Raw genomic sequence first — 14,774 nt, 5'->3', positions numbered from 1 at the left:
GGCCTTAGACTCTGGGCCCCGGTGTTGTGTTTCCAGTCGCTGACCCCCACCAGGCCCAGGGAATCCCTTCTGCAGAGAACCCCTGGATCTGATTGCTTAGAGTCTGACGCCCAATCAGGACATCCATGAGTTGGCCCCATACTTCCTGTGTTGGTTATGTTAGATCAATAGGGCTCTTCTGTCTTCAGGGTGAAGCCAACCCTTTTATTTTTGGGTGGTTTCCCATTGTTCATCTCTCTTTCCCATCCTTGTCCTGGTTTGGTCCCCACTCTTTTACACCCTGACCCCTGGTTGGTATCTGGCACGTTGTGCGGCAAGAACAACATCATTTATCTCTCAGCCACACAAAACCCCAAACCTTTCTGGACCCTGATTAATTGATTGATTGATTTTTTGTTTTTCTTTCTCCAAACCATTATGCCCGCTTTTGCTTTTTGCCTTTCTGCACATTTGGTCGACTTGGTCCCCTCAGCTGCAGGGCAAGGCCCTTCCCTCTAGGACAAGGCAAAGCAGGGTTTAGGATGCAGCCCTGTCACCCAGCATGTGGCCCTGGCTGGCCCCTTTATTTCCTGATGCCGTGACGGTGTCCCAGGAGACTGGGCAAGGGCCTTTATCGTGGCTCAGGGTGCTGTGTGACACTGCTGTCTTCTCACCTCCCCATCTAGTCCTTTTGTCAGGAGTTGGACCTGTTCCCACAGTGAATCTTTGTGGCTTTTACCCTGGGGAGTGACGTGACAGAAAGAGTGTTTTGCAAAGTTAGCAGGGTGCTGGTGGTCAGGGTGGACCCGGGCATCTGAGGACTGAGTGCCCGGCCGCTTACTACATCCTGCCAACAAGTCTGTCTCTGAATAGCCCTAAATACCAAGATGACTTCACACCTTGGTTTTCCAGGATTTGGCGAGTCTGATGAGGACTTTGAAATGAAAGCAAACTCAGGCAAGCCAAATGCCTTTGTCTTCTCTGTAAACATTTAAAGTTGCTTTCTTGACCTGTGTATAAAAATGTAGAAACAGATCTTATTTGAAGAAGCTGATTGGCAACTCTCGGTGCACTGATTTTAAAATTTGATTTCTGCCCGAGTCATCAGCTAGAAATTTTAAAACATAGCCACTTTCAAAATCCGTTTCCATTCCTCCTTTTTTTTTTTTTAAATTTTTTAAAAAGTTTTGATTATTTTTTGGGGGGGGGGGGGAGCAGGAGCAGGGGGAGGGACAAAGGGAGAAGAAGAGAGAACCTCAAGCAGACTCTGCACTGAACGTGGAGCCCGATGGGGGGCTTGATCTCACAACGCTGAGATCATGACCAGAGCCGAGATCAAGAGTCAGACGCTTCACTGACTGAGACACCCAGGTGACCCGCTCCATTTCTTAAAGATAATCCTCTATTTTCTTTCTTTTGCAAGGAAGATTTCCATGACCCACTGGGGATTTGAATTGTTTCCGTCCATATTCCAGGTGTGGAGCTGGCTTTAGATGCATGAGCTGCCCTGGAAGGTTTTCCTTGCACAGGCAAGCCAGCCATGTGTCCTTTGCTCAGAGGCAGGGCAAGGGCTGACTGGTGTGGTAGGGTGTTGGCTGATGGCCCCAGCCTGGGGGCCTGGCCCAGTCAGAATGCCCCTGCAGTGATGGATTCCATGGCTTTCCGCCGGGCTTTCCTCCATAGTCGGACAGGCGGATGTTCCCAGGTGGGCAGTAAGGGCCAGCTTCAGGTCCATCACCACCTTTGCTGCTGGACAAAGCTTGAGATCCATGGAAAGCAGAATTAAGCCTGGGTCTGAATCATATATCTTCAGGCTGAAGCTCAGGCCAGTTTTGCTTTTAGACTGTGTATGTTGCTTCTATTAAGAGGTGACAGCTGACTTTTCTTTCTTCATCTGTGAACACATATGTATTGGTACAAAAACCGTTTGCTTCTTCACTGAGCCTGGTCTCATTTGACTTCTGCTAAAGGAGCATCTGGAATCTTGGCTTTAACTTTTGCCAGATCATGAACAAAGTCATCATAACTTACTTGTTGAATCTGTCGAATAAGCTTATGATGTTGTGATGTCAACAGCTCAGAGCCGTGTTGGAGAAATGAAGGGAGGAACAGCGTGGATTAGAGGTGCACTTGGCTTTCAGAGAGCCTGGTATTTGAAAACCAGTGTTTTCACAAAAGGTGTATCAATGACCGTGTCAATTCTTGGACATATGGAGGTTCTTCTCTTTAGGGTTCCTTTAAGCAGTAGGCCCCTTGTAAATAAGTTTACCAATTACAGACTTCTGCTCTGCTTTCTAGGAACACCTCTTGTGCATGAGCTGAACACTATTTATGGAACAAGAGACTGGGTCTGTGAAGTGGAGATGCAAGAGACGGGGAGGATCTCAGAACATTTTACCAAGAGATTGTCTGTCTGCTAAAGAGGCCAGCCCTGCCAGGTTCTAGGCTACTGGCCTCCCTGTCTTGTCTTGCTAGGTCCTATTTGGGCTCCTTGGGAGCTGTGAATACCAAGTCAGAAAGGGAAACTTAAGAGAGGAAGCTCCCATCGTCTCTTGGTTGAGGTGGGGCTTCTTCAATGTCCAACCCTGACTCTTGGCCTACAGCTCTGTAGCACCAGCTTTATCAGGGGGAGGGGGTCTGCACCCTGATCGTCCTCAGGTCTCTGAGACCCGAGAAGGGTCTTCCCCATACCTACAGGTCATTTCTGTTTCTACTCCATACGCGTTTTCTGCTTTGAATTTTTTCTGGTGAGATGTATTACTTTCATAGTCACAAAAGCAGTTCAAATTCCACTTGGAAAAATGAATGTGTAATAAGCTCTAACAGAAGAAAACCCCCCCCCCCTTTTTTTTCCTTTTTAAAATTTTTTTTATTTGACAGAGAGGGATCACAAGTAGGCAGAGGGGCAGACAGAGAGAGAATCCACCCCCCTTTTTAAGAGATTTTATTTGAGAGAGAATGAGAGACAGCATGAGCACAAGTCTGGGGGAAGGGCAAAGGCAAAGGGAGAAGCAGGTTCCCCGCTGAGCAGGGAGCCCACTTCGAGGTTAGCTCCCAGGACCCTGAGATCACAACCTGAGCAGACGCTTAATGACTGAGTCACCCAGGCGCCCTCCTTAGAGGAAACCCGTTTTAAGCAGCATGCCTTATACCCAAGACTACTCAGCTGTCCCTTCCCGCCCTTCCGCTAGTTGAGTGTCTTTTGCCTCCCTCGACTTCCTGTTGTAGTGCGACACTGGGAAGCTTTCTGAGGATGATGTTGGGGCTTCTGTTGACCAAACTGGGAACTCTACACTGAGTAGAGCGAGCTTGCTGATCATTGTGTATAGAAAAGCATTGAGGGAAAGATCTGATGCTTTCTGGGAAAAGTCCACGAAACCCACCTGCCTGATGATGGAGTTCATTGTTTTATTCAGCCAGCATTAATTGAGTACCTACTGTTTGCTGAAACATGTTCTATCCCTAGGCCAGACAAGTAAGGAAGGAATGGCACCTCGCTTGAGTCAGCCCACTGTCTAATGCGGTTCAGTTTTGTCTGGGGGTTAGAGATGGTCAGTGGGTGAAAGACATAGGTAAAAAGCAAATAAATTACAAGTGTGTGCATGTCTTATGACTAAATTAGTTATAGGTTATTTTTGTGTGTGGTTGTGGTTTTTTTTTGGGGGGGGTCATAATAACTGAGCAGATTGAAGCCATGACCTCAGCTCACCCATCACTTGTGTGACTGAGGTATCCATGAGGCCCTCGCTTCCTTCACACCTGTGAAGGCCTAACTGTGCCCTCCAGTGGCCCGTCTCATAGCCAGGAAGGGGGCTCTTACATGGGCAGGGCTGGAGCCACGGAGGAAATTGCCTTTTTGTGAGGATAGCGTTGGTTGGCCCAGATGGCCCATGCTCCTTCTTTCTCTCAAAGCTTGTGTTTTGCCCCCAGAGATTTTTAACAGGGCTCCAGGGGTCCCAGTGGGCAGCCAAGGGAGAGAGCAGTGATCCAAACTTACTTCTTGTTTGACACTGAGGCTAAGGCCAGGGGCCACCTTCCTCATCACTTGCTGGTCCTGTCAGAGTCCCATGCTGTTCCCTGCGGTGCCCACTGTCTGCTATTTGCTTTTGAGCCAACCTGATGCTTCACGTCCCCCTCCCTTAAGGGGATTGCCCTTGACCAGGTGACCCAGCTGGCCCACAGGATGACCCTGCCTGGGCTCCCTGATCAGCAGGGACAGCAGTGAGCTCAGAGTTCAGCTCTGGTGAGGCTCTTCTGGCAGTTACCCTCCTGCCCCCATCAGCTCTCTCTCTCAGAGGCACTCTGCTTACAATGCTAAGAAGAGACAGCCCCTTTCCAGAAGGCCTGATGAAGATGTCCCGGGCACAGCTCCCACCTTGCCCCTCACTCTCCTCAGGTCCCCAGAATTGCTACCGACTGGGTTGACAACAACAGTGGCCAGGAGGCCTTTTGGGGTGGCCGGGCAGCTCCTCTACCTCCGTCAGTTTGTATGGATAACTACTTATGGTTATTGCTCTGACACTTCTGCCTAAAAGACACTTTCCAAATACTGGCCCTGGGTCCTGCCTCTTCTGGCCCCCTGTTACCCCAGTCATGTGTTTTTCCATGTGATTTTTTCCTCTCTCTTCTCCCAGTGACCTTTCCTTAAGTTTTCAGTGTCAGTGGATTCCATAAGCAGCCCTAAGTGTCAGGAGCACACAGTGAGTCACTCTGCAGTGAACCATCAGCCCTAATGATAAGTGAATTAATTTGGTCCAGGTGGGGGTGTGTCCAGATAAGCAGTCTCCTCACGATTAGCACTTGCTTGTCTAGACAGAGTCAGCATTTGGAAGATAATGTTCTCAAATAAGTCTGGGGGCTTTAGAGAAACTGTGTGCACAGTTGAATATGAGCCACATTGGCCTCAAAAGTATTCAGGGACTGTGTGGAAAGGCCCCAATCGTAACCCAAAGACCGGGCAGGGAAACCTGACGACTCCATGGGAGGACCGGTCACTGCGTCTTCCCATTTGTTGAAGTCGAAACGTAATGCTCGGGCTCTTACTTAATGTCTGCTTGCTTACTAAGAAGGCTATGCATTGTCAGTCATTTAAACGTGCCGAGACTTCTGCTTGTTACCTGTGCCCAGTGATGAGGACTCTGTGTCGTGATGGACTCAGCTTATAAGGCCAATTGAAGGGTGGAAAGTTCCTGGTGAAGGTCGGCCCTCTGCCCTGAGCCTTCTCTTCCATTTCGGGCTTTCTGAGGATAGAAAGCAAGGGGAGAGGTTATTACATGCCTTAGAAAGATCTAACAGGTGGCAGGAGGCAGAGAGGAGCACCCCTGGGTTAACACCACAGGGTATGCCCTTGTGGCCGTGAACACAGGCTTATTTTATGTGGGAAGGGCGGGCATCACATCTTTATTTCCATGGTGCCTTTTGACTATAATGTTTGCAAGCTCTGTATGTCTATCTCAGAGAATACATGCAGTTGGCCCTAGACAACGCGGGGCTTAGGAACACTGCCCCCCACCCCTGTGTGCAGTGGAAAATCTGCGTGTAGTTTTTTGGTTTTTTTTACTCTCCCACAACTATTAGTAGCCTACTTTTGACCAGAAGGAAGCCTTACCAATGACAAATAGCTGATGAACACATATTTTGTACATTATAGGTATTATATACTATATTCTTACAATAAAGGAATCTGAAGAAAAGAAAATGTTAAAACCATAAGGGAGGGAAAATATACTTATAGTCCTGTTCTGTATTTATCAAAAATGTTCACATGTAAATGGACCTGCACAGCCAGTTCCATGGTGTTTGAAGGTCAAATGGATATTGCTTGGGTTCCATTCATGAAGAAGAGAAGCATAGTCACCGAATTTAAAGGAACCAGTGGGTATTTGGGGTTTGGGTTTTCTTCCCTTTAAGGGTACCAGACCTTAAATTCTTTTTTTTTTTTTTTTAAGATTTTATTTATTTGTCAGAGATCACAAGTAGGCAGAGAAGCAGGCAGAGAGAGAGAGAGAGGAGGAAGCGGGCTACCTGCTGAGCAGAGAGCCCAATGCGGGGCTCGATCCCAGGACCCTGGGATCATGACCTGAGCCGAAGGCAGAGGCTTTAACCCACTAAGCCACCCAGGCGCCCCCAGACCTTAAATTCTTGTGTGTGTATCTATACCTGTTCAACTCATGAAGACCATTAGATGTACTGGCTTTTTTTTTTTTTTTTTTTTTTTTTTTTTTTTAAGAGATTTTTATTTATTTATGTGATGGAGAGAGTGAGAGAGACAGAAGGAGATAGCACAAGCAGGCAGAGCAGCAGGCAGAAGGAGAAGCAGTCTCCTGCCTGGGACTCAATCCCAGGACCCTGGGATCATGATTGGAGCTGAAGGCAGACATTCAACTGACTGAGCCACCCAAGTGTCCCAGGTGTACTGGCTTTAAGAAAACAAATCGGGGGAACCTGGCTGGCTCAGTCAGTAGAGCATGTGACTCTTGATCTCCGGGTTGTGAGTTCAAGCCCCACCTTGGGCATACAGACTACTTTTTTCTTTTTTTAAGATTTAATTAATTAGTTAGTTAATAGCATAATAAAGTACACAGATGAGTAGGGAGATGAGTAGAGGGAGAGGCAGAAGCAGACTCTGAGCTGAACACTCAGCCGGATGTAAGGCTTAATCCCATAACCCCCAGTTCATAACCTGAGCCAAAATCAAGGGTTGGACACCCAACCCACTGAGCCACCCAACTGCCCCATAAGATTTTATTGTTAAGTAATCTCTATACCCAGCATGGGGCTTGAACTCACAACCCCGAGATCAAGAGTTGAGTGCTCTACTGACAGAGCCAGCCAGGCGCCCCTCAAATTTGGTTCTTTTCCAAATAAGCACCCTTTTTTCCTGGTGTAGGAAGATATGGATACAGCTTTTTGATAGGGAAATTGTTGGATTATGTGCTTTTGTGAGTGGACCTCTTTGTCCAGGGTGAACACCCTGGCCTGAATGTTGGATGAGAGCCTGTGGGGTCCCAGGCTACATGCCAGGGCCTTGTATGTTCACCATGGGATTCACCTGGCATTTGCAGCTGGAGTGCCAACCACACTATTCTTAGAGGGGCTAGGAGGCATCATCAGATGCTGGAGGAGGCCTGAGACCAGGGCATCAGCAAAGGTGGCACTCAGTTCTTCTTAGGGGGTGTAGGTGTCAAAAGGGCATGTGCCTCAGGTGGGCTCAGGCACAAGGCATTTTGGGGTGACTTTACCACTGGCTGGGGTTGGGGGAAGGGCCCGAGCTAGGGCAGCCAAGCTGATCCCAGTCCTTCAAGCCAGGATGCGTGGGTGGGGGTATGGTGTCAGGTCAGGGTGCAGCCTCAGTGCCGGGAGTGTTGTCAAAAATCCAGTAGCTATCGGTCATTTTTTGCCCTGTGCCAGGGAATCTCTCTGTTTCTTAGTTATTTTCCTTTTCCTGTTTCTTAGATGAGGAAATTAAGGCTCAAAGATTAAGGAGTTTTCTAGGACTCTAAAGCCTCTGAACCCCAGGACTGAATTTTTTTGACTCTGCATGCCTGGTGCTTGTGGAATTGCACTTGCCTCTGGATGGGGACGGTGGGGGCTCTGGTCCCAAGAGCTGTGATGGATGGCAGTGAGACTGACTGGGCATTTGTCCTGTCCCAGCCTGGGACTCCGTACATGGAAGGGCTGTGCTTCAGCTGCTGGCCTGGTCAGTTCAAAGCCACAGCTGCAAGGGTCTGTCACAGGGATCCTGGTGTAGCTGAGTCCCTGGAGTTACAGGGTTGCTCAGGACAGTCCTACTTACTAATGAATTGGCCACCTATAAAATCAGTTCCCACCCACTTGGGCCCCCATGCACCCCTCTCAGGTAAGACCAGTGTCTCCCCACAGCCATTGCCTCAGGTCTGGCTGACTATTAGAAATCTGGGAATATTATGGAAATAGAAATTCAGTGGAAGTTAAGTGCAGAGTGACACTGCGGATCTTGCAAAAGGTCCAGTGTGTCATGAAGACACTAAAGATAATGTTCTAGAACTCTTGGTATTCCCATATTGGTAAATGAAGGTCTGAGAGAATACCAGTTTACCACTGAAGAACAAAGTAGAAGGGGTGTGATGACTCTTTTGGAAAGGAATTGATATAAAAGATTAGGAAAGGCACTTAGAAAATTGATGAAGCCCTTGAATTGTTTGCAAAAGTGACCTTTCTGATTGTCTTATTAAGAGTAAGACATAAAAGATTCCAGGGTAATGGTCAGAAAAAGTACACACAGAAGAAGGGATACGCATTTCATTTTGTTGTTGTTCTTTAGGACAGATTAGAACATGGTTATAAATGCATGTTTTTAACCTAATTTTATCAAATGTAATATAAAATAGGCTTATCCTTCTCATTATAGTCCCCTTTTTTCAAGATAAAAGCCCAATCAGATTTTTTTCCATCTGCATCCTCGGCCAAACCATTTACTGTGAAATAATGGTGTTTTTTCAAATGGACTGATTGTAAAGTTACTAGCCTCTGCACACCACCCTGATCCCTTTAAGATATTCTCAGTTAACTGGAATCTGTTTGTTCTTTCATCTGGCAAAAGGAATTAGATTAAGGAGGTTTTGGCTGGTGGTTTGCAATTCTTTAGCAGCCCCAAAGAGTCTATGTTTTACCTAATCATGCCCAGGTGTCTAATCTTATGGTCGCTGAGAAACTTTCCCAAAGGAGTAATGTCTTCCACGTTGCTAGTTGCTTTTGAAATCATGGCCATCCAGAGACCATAACTTTTTTATTGCATCCTAATGGTTTTGAGATTTTATTTAATATGGTTTTAAAATGTAATATTTATCAGTTAACTTGGTTCAGACCATGGGGTACCTGAATACTTAATAGTATTATCTAATGTTTTATAAAAACTGCACAGTTTCCAAGTTAAATAAGAGGGACCTTGTCTTTTTTGATAAAACTTCAGCATAAAAACATCAGTCACTTCCCTGATCAACATCAAGTGGCCCTATTAACCAGGGGGAATGCTCAAAATTCAGCAGGGTGAGATGGGCCTGGCATTCAGGGTGCAGGCTGGGAACACGACAGCCTCTTAAAGACAGCTTTTGTCTAGTCTTTTTTTTTTTTTTGTTTTTAAATGAACTTTAGTTTTTAGAACAGTTTTAGATTACAGAAATGCTGATCCATTTTACAATCCAGTTTTAACGTGTAGATTTTCTTCCCTCTTTCCTGCAGACGTCGCCTCATCTCCCAGAGATCATCCTTGGAGACCCTGGAAGATATTGAGGAGAATGCCCCTCTGCGGAGGTAAGTTTTTACTGTTGCATTTATGTGTATGTAAATGGCCCGCAGTACAATATGACAGCCAAAGTTTGATTTTTTTTTTTTAAGCCTTTGATCAGCAGAATTAATCTTTTTAAATGGTGGCCTGATCCCCAGACTCATAGTTTGGAAACACCAAGTCTGAGGACCACTAGAGCAGTATTAAATCTCAATTATGTATTGGGAAAGCCCAGTTTGTGTGGTGGATTGGGGTGCTGTTTCCTTTGTAATGGGAAAGCCGCTGCTTGATGAAGATGAGCCCATCATTGTCCCAGCTTTCTTAGGTGCAGTGACACAGTGATCACGATCCTGGATTTCATTAGCAGGTGCCCACCACATGACTCTATCACCAGTTGCTGGGGTAACTCAATGGGGATAGCTGTGAGGGCTTCCTTGGGCTGAAAGTGATTTCTCCATTGAGATTGGAAAGGTGCTTGCAAGGTGTTGGGTGACAGCAGTTGCTGAACTGTGCTGTGCCTCCGGCAGCTTTCCTTGCTCTCATCCTGCACCTCCCCGCCCACACCCATCTGTGCCTTGGTCTCCCCTGGCCCTTCTTGAGTGGAGGAGACTGTATTCACACAGCATAGCTCCTTCAGTCGTTGTGGCGGCTCAGCGCGGTTGGTGGCGGGGTGCTCCTCCGGCAGAAGGAACTGAGCCAGGATGGGACACGGATGCTTCACAGGGCATGCGCCGTGGCTTCACAGGGCATGCGCCGTGGCTTCACAGGGCATGCGCCTGGATTGCGCCGAGGGAGGCCCATGGAAGAACGTATGCTCCCATTGGCTAGACTAGCTTCCGGTATCCACGTCTGTACACCTTTTGCTTTGGTTCCTGGCCAGGGCTCGGGAGTGTGGGCTTCTTTTCTGAGCTTGAGAGAGCGCCGCTGTGGACCGAGGCTTCTCACCCCAGAGCCCGCTCCTTCCCAACCTGGGGCTTTGCTCCCAGGTTAGTCCTGTCCACAGACTACCTGGCTAGAAGCTGGAACATCGGTGGCAGATCTGATCGAAAGTATTGGGTGATAGTGGAGTCTAGCTGCTAATGTCGCAAAGACAAAAGTCAGGGCCAGCCAGTCTGATTTCCACTTCCGAAGTCTTTCTGAAAACGTACGTAATCTCTGGGACCATTTTAGGGTGAATGGTGTGTGGCTGTGTGATTAATGTGGCTTGGGTGTGAGTGTTCTTCTGTCCCTTACTTTTAAATGTTGGGAGAAGGCTGTTTCCTTAGGTAGTCCTGTAAAAAGCTGCACAAAAAGTCCACTTAGGGAGCTGGCTCTGGTCCAGTGTAATCCTCGAAAGTGGAGGAAAAATATTCTCAGGTGGCTCTGAGCGGCTTTGGTATTGGAGCAGGTTAAGGTCACTCTTGCCACAAATGGGGAAATCAGTGAATAGGACTAAAAAGCGCCTGGTGTGTCCAGAGGCTGTGAGAAGCCTCAGTTAAAACAGTGTGGTAGCTGTGAGTCAGCGAAAACCAGGTAAAAATAAGTTACTCTGTCCTCAGGGATTCAGGTGGTTAAAGGGGGGTGGGGAGAAGGGCGAGGAGGAGTAGCATGCTTTGTGCCTGGTCACGTGCCGCGTGTTCACTTCTGTACCTTCCTTCCAGAGTCTACCCAGGCTGATCCTCTGCCCTCTACCCTTCAGTCGTCGGATGCTACAAATGACCACAGTATAAAGGGCTCATCTGCCTTAGCTATAACTTATCCAGCTCTTACTTACAGAATACTTAATTTCCAACAAATCTTGTGTAAATACAAAATTTAAAAAACAAATCTGAAACCAGGGGAACCTGGGCCGTTTGGGAAGGCTTTATTTTCCATAATAGACTTTTTTTTTTTTTTTTCAAAGTTCTAATATTTACTTAGAAAGGATGAGTACTGGGTGCTGTACAGAATTGTTGAATGACTATATTGTACACCTGAAACTAATGTAATGCTGTGTGGAATTACAATAGGAATAAAAATAACTAAGAAATGTACTTATTTCTCGGAAATAAAATTAGCATGGTATAGCAGAAGGGATATTCATCTGGGAGTCTGGGGTCCTGAATTCTTGGTTTGATTCTTCTACTAACTGGTTACACGGCCTTGGACGTTTTATTTAGCTTCTCTGGGTCCTCAATTTTCCCATCTGTAAAATGGGAGGGCAAATTGACTGTTCTCTGAGGTCCTTTCTAGCTCGCAGTTTTGTGAAATGAATGTACCAATAAGAATACTGAAGTGTTTTGGGAACCGTGGGGGCGGAAGGCTATTAGCCCAACTTGCTTTTAAACTCAGCACATTGAACAAATGGCTGCAAGGCATCTATTAAAAACCTTTTGCATAATTAAGTGTACGCTGTAATCAGTGCTAACAAGAAAGAGCTAATCTTTCATTAAATTAGTTTTTAATTTAATTCTATCCTAATTTAATTTTGCATCATTTAAGATGTATGTTTTTAAATGGATATTGAAATTAATTCGTTCTTTGCTTAACCTGCCGCAAACTGAAAGCTCAGTCTTCCAGTTTCCTTGGCAATTGTTGCTAATGCCACAGTTCTCTTAAAACATTTCTTAGATTCCCTGGTGGTTTAGTTGAATGCTTTAAAAAAATGCAAGACAACACACAACTTGCTGAAGGAGGGGCTAGATTAGTAGCATATGCCCTTATAATTGGGGGCTGATGCGTTCTTTTTGAAAGTCTCACTTTTCTCTTGCATATCACAGTTTGCTAGTAAGTTAGTGTCCTGCACCTGCCTAGAACTCTTGAGAGTTAAGTGTTCCTAATGAGAGGCTTTGGACTTTGCACCTGCCTGGTGGTGACCTGGTACCCTTATTAAGGCCCCAGGACATTGCTATGAGGTGTCCAGAAAAACCTCAGTTTGATGGTGGCAAATGTGCCAGCCATCTCCACCTGCCCCTGTTTTCCAGCCTATCTGGGTTGATGGGTACTGGCTACTGCACCATTTAGTGATTACTGGTGCCTCCTCCTTCCCCTGTGAGTGCCAGCAACCACCTGTGGCCCTTTTGCCATCTTCCAGTTCTAGCAGGAGGCAGAGGAATTTTGTGCTTAAACCTGAAGGGTACCAGCTTCTGGCTGCTGAGGGCAGGAATACCTATCCTTTACCCACACAGTCCGGCCCTTGGCCCACTGTCCTCAGTCTGGCTGGCTCAGGAAGCTCTGCTGTTTGGGAGGAAGCAGGGTAAGGGTGTGAGGACATTGCTGGACACTTGGCCCTCTCCAGAAACCAGTGGAAGCATAGCCTTATGCTTTCAGAGATTGTCTTCTCTCCAGTGGCTACATGTCTCTAGAACCTTCTGCAGTGTGTAGTGTGTATGAGAGAGACATTTGGGGCCTGCAGACTCAAATGGTCATTTTGGAGGTAGAACTGAGGCAGTTCAGGGTCCTGGGTCTGCTTCCAGGGAGCTGCCCCAAGAAGGAGGACTGAAGCACCGTGCTGTTGAACCTCAGTTAAGACTAACTATGAGTTTGGAAACTTGGAGTGGGAAGGGGGATTGATGGGTGCCATCTGTTCAAACCCCGCGTGGAGGCCACAGGAAACATAACTAAATGAAGGTCTTTGAAAAAATCTAAAACCAAGAATTCAGGACCAGTGGTGATAGCTACAATTTTAAGAATAAAGGAAGCAAATAGTAACAAAATATGCATGCTTTCTAGTTAATGGTATGTTAATAATCACAACACTGAGATTTGTATATAAATATTTACTTGTTTGTACAGATGTATTTGAATGTGTCACTTGACAGTTTGTGAATCTCTTGTATGTAACATTGTGTTTATTCCTCACAACAAGGCCAGGAGGGATCTGAAATATATTACTAGTGATAGGGTGTCAGAGTTGGTGAGTTTGGGGCTGGAGGCAGCGAGGACCATGGTTTCTGCTGAAGTATCTTACAGGCCCACATGGATGGTGTGCATGGACCATGGACCCTGCCCTGTTGTGGTGGACATGACTTAAAGAGGGGCTTTCCCTTCTCTAGACCCAAGGACTAGGAAACCCCCATTTTCTCCCGATGAAAGCTACCAAGTATCTGATACCATGTCTTTGCTTTAGCCTGCACTCATTCACTTCAATATGTTGTTGTTTTTTCCAAGTTAAGTGGGGGAAAAAATCATTCTCTGCGCTCTCAGGGAATGGCTTCTAGGAAGACTGGGTCTACCCAGCCACGGATGGCTGGTCAGTTCTGAACTCTGGGTAGCAGAAACCCAGAGACGTCGCAGCTCCCTTTCTGAAGACAGGATCAAACTTCAGACTTATTTGATTTTTTTTTCTTGCCCTTTTTCTTGTTGTTACAGTTGTATAACTTTAGAGTTTGCCAGGTAACTTTGAAAAATACCAAACAAGATCTTTGTAGCCTGTGGTGTGTTCTGTTAGTCCTGTAGTGCAAGCAGTGTCATATATTCCAGGAAAAAAGTAACTTTGAATCTATGTCATTTTGTTCAACAAATACTCATTTAAAAATGAATCTTGAGGAAAAAAAGAACGAAAACAGCCGCCCTTTCAAAGTAAAGCCATGACTTCCAGGCGTAGTCAGTTAAGCAAGTTAAGTTTCAACAGCCGTCCAGGTGGTTCAGGCCAGAGTCCTGCTATGGAAGAGAAATGATTTGGCATGGCTCTTAAACTAAATTTTCCAGTGTTTTTCTTCCCCCTGTAAATTCTTTACAGTTTTGTTCCCGTTACCAGTGTTGATACAGGAGGATTCTTTTTAAGATGACAAGAAAGAATAATGGCTTTGGAATCCATGTGGGTTATGTTATTGTAACTGAGGACAATAGTTTTCATTAGCTGGCTTTCCAGAGACCCATATAAATGATTATCAGGATTATCAAGGAAGTTGTCTTTCCTTGGTTTTTGTTTTTTTTTTTTTTTAAAGCTTCCTAGCTTCTAGCTGTATTGTCCTCATTATCCTCGGGGTGATTCAAACCATTTGTCTGGTCTTCCTTCCTGTCTTTGTGTGGAGATGTCTCAGCTGTCCTGCAGGCAACTGATCGTGTTTTTGAAATGACTTTATTTTTCAGATGTCGAACTCTCTCAGGTTCGCCCAGACCAAAGAACTTTAAGAAGATTCATTTTATCAAGAACATGCGGCAGCATGATACCAGGAATGGCAGGTACCATGCTAGCGAGAGCTACCCTGTCAGCCTCCCTGCAGTAGGAGGTGTTCCAGCAACGATGGGTGGGGGGACTGTTGGCCTGGCCAGAGAATCCCACGCTGTTCACACAAACAGGACCTCATAGAACCATCCCACACAGACTGTTTTCCACCCCACTCCCACTAGAAACATCTAGAGAAGACTACAGAAAATAATGCTCCCTGATAGTGACCAAAGGCTCAGTGAGATTCTCTAATGGACTATCTATCTAATTGTACTCAAATACATTTTTGTTAGAAAACCTAACAGAAAAAGTTACTTTTTTTTTTTTTTTCTTTTTCTGCTTTGTTGGGTTTTCTTTTTTTTTCACTAGGGCTGTATGCTCTGGTCAGTAAATATCCCG

At 46.0% G+C, this 14,774-nt stretch overlaps 1 protein-coding gene across 2 annotated transcripts in view; it reads left to right on the top strand.

Annotated features, from left to right (window-relative positions):
- CABLES1 (Cdk5 and Abl enzyme substrate 1) overlaps positions 1–14,774 on the top strand; it is a 109,899-nt gene that overhangs the window by 37,814 nt on the left and 57,311 nt on the right. For both annotated transcript variants that reach the window (XM_032859772.1, XM_032859771.1), the window contains exons 2-3: positions 9,199–9,270; positions 14,297–14,389. In XM_032859772.1, coding sequence (XP_032715663.1) covers positions 9,199–9,270; positions 14,297–14,389 — 165 coding nt within the window. The remainder of the gene's footprint in view (positions 1–9,198; positions 9,271–14,296; positions 14,390–14,774) is intronic.

The sequence above is a fragment of the Lontra canadensis genome, unplaced genomic scaffold (assembly GCF_010015895.1).
Source record: "Lontra canadensis isolate GAN:19392208 unplaced genomic scaffold, GSC_riverotter_1.0 scaffold17, whole genome shotgun sequence".
NCBI lineage: Eukaryota > Metazoa > Chordata > Mammalia > Carnivora > Mustelidae > Lontra > Lontra canadensis.
This window is presented reverse-complemented; position numbering and strand designations above follow the sequence as displayed.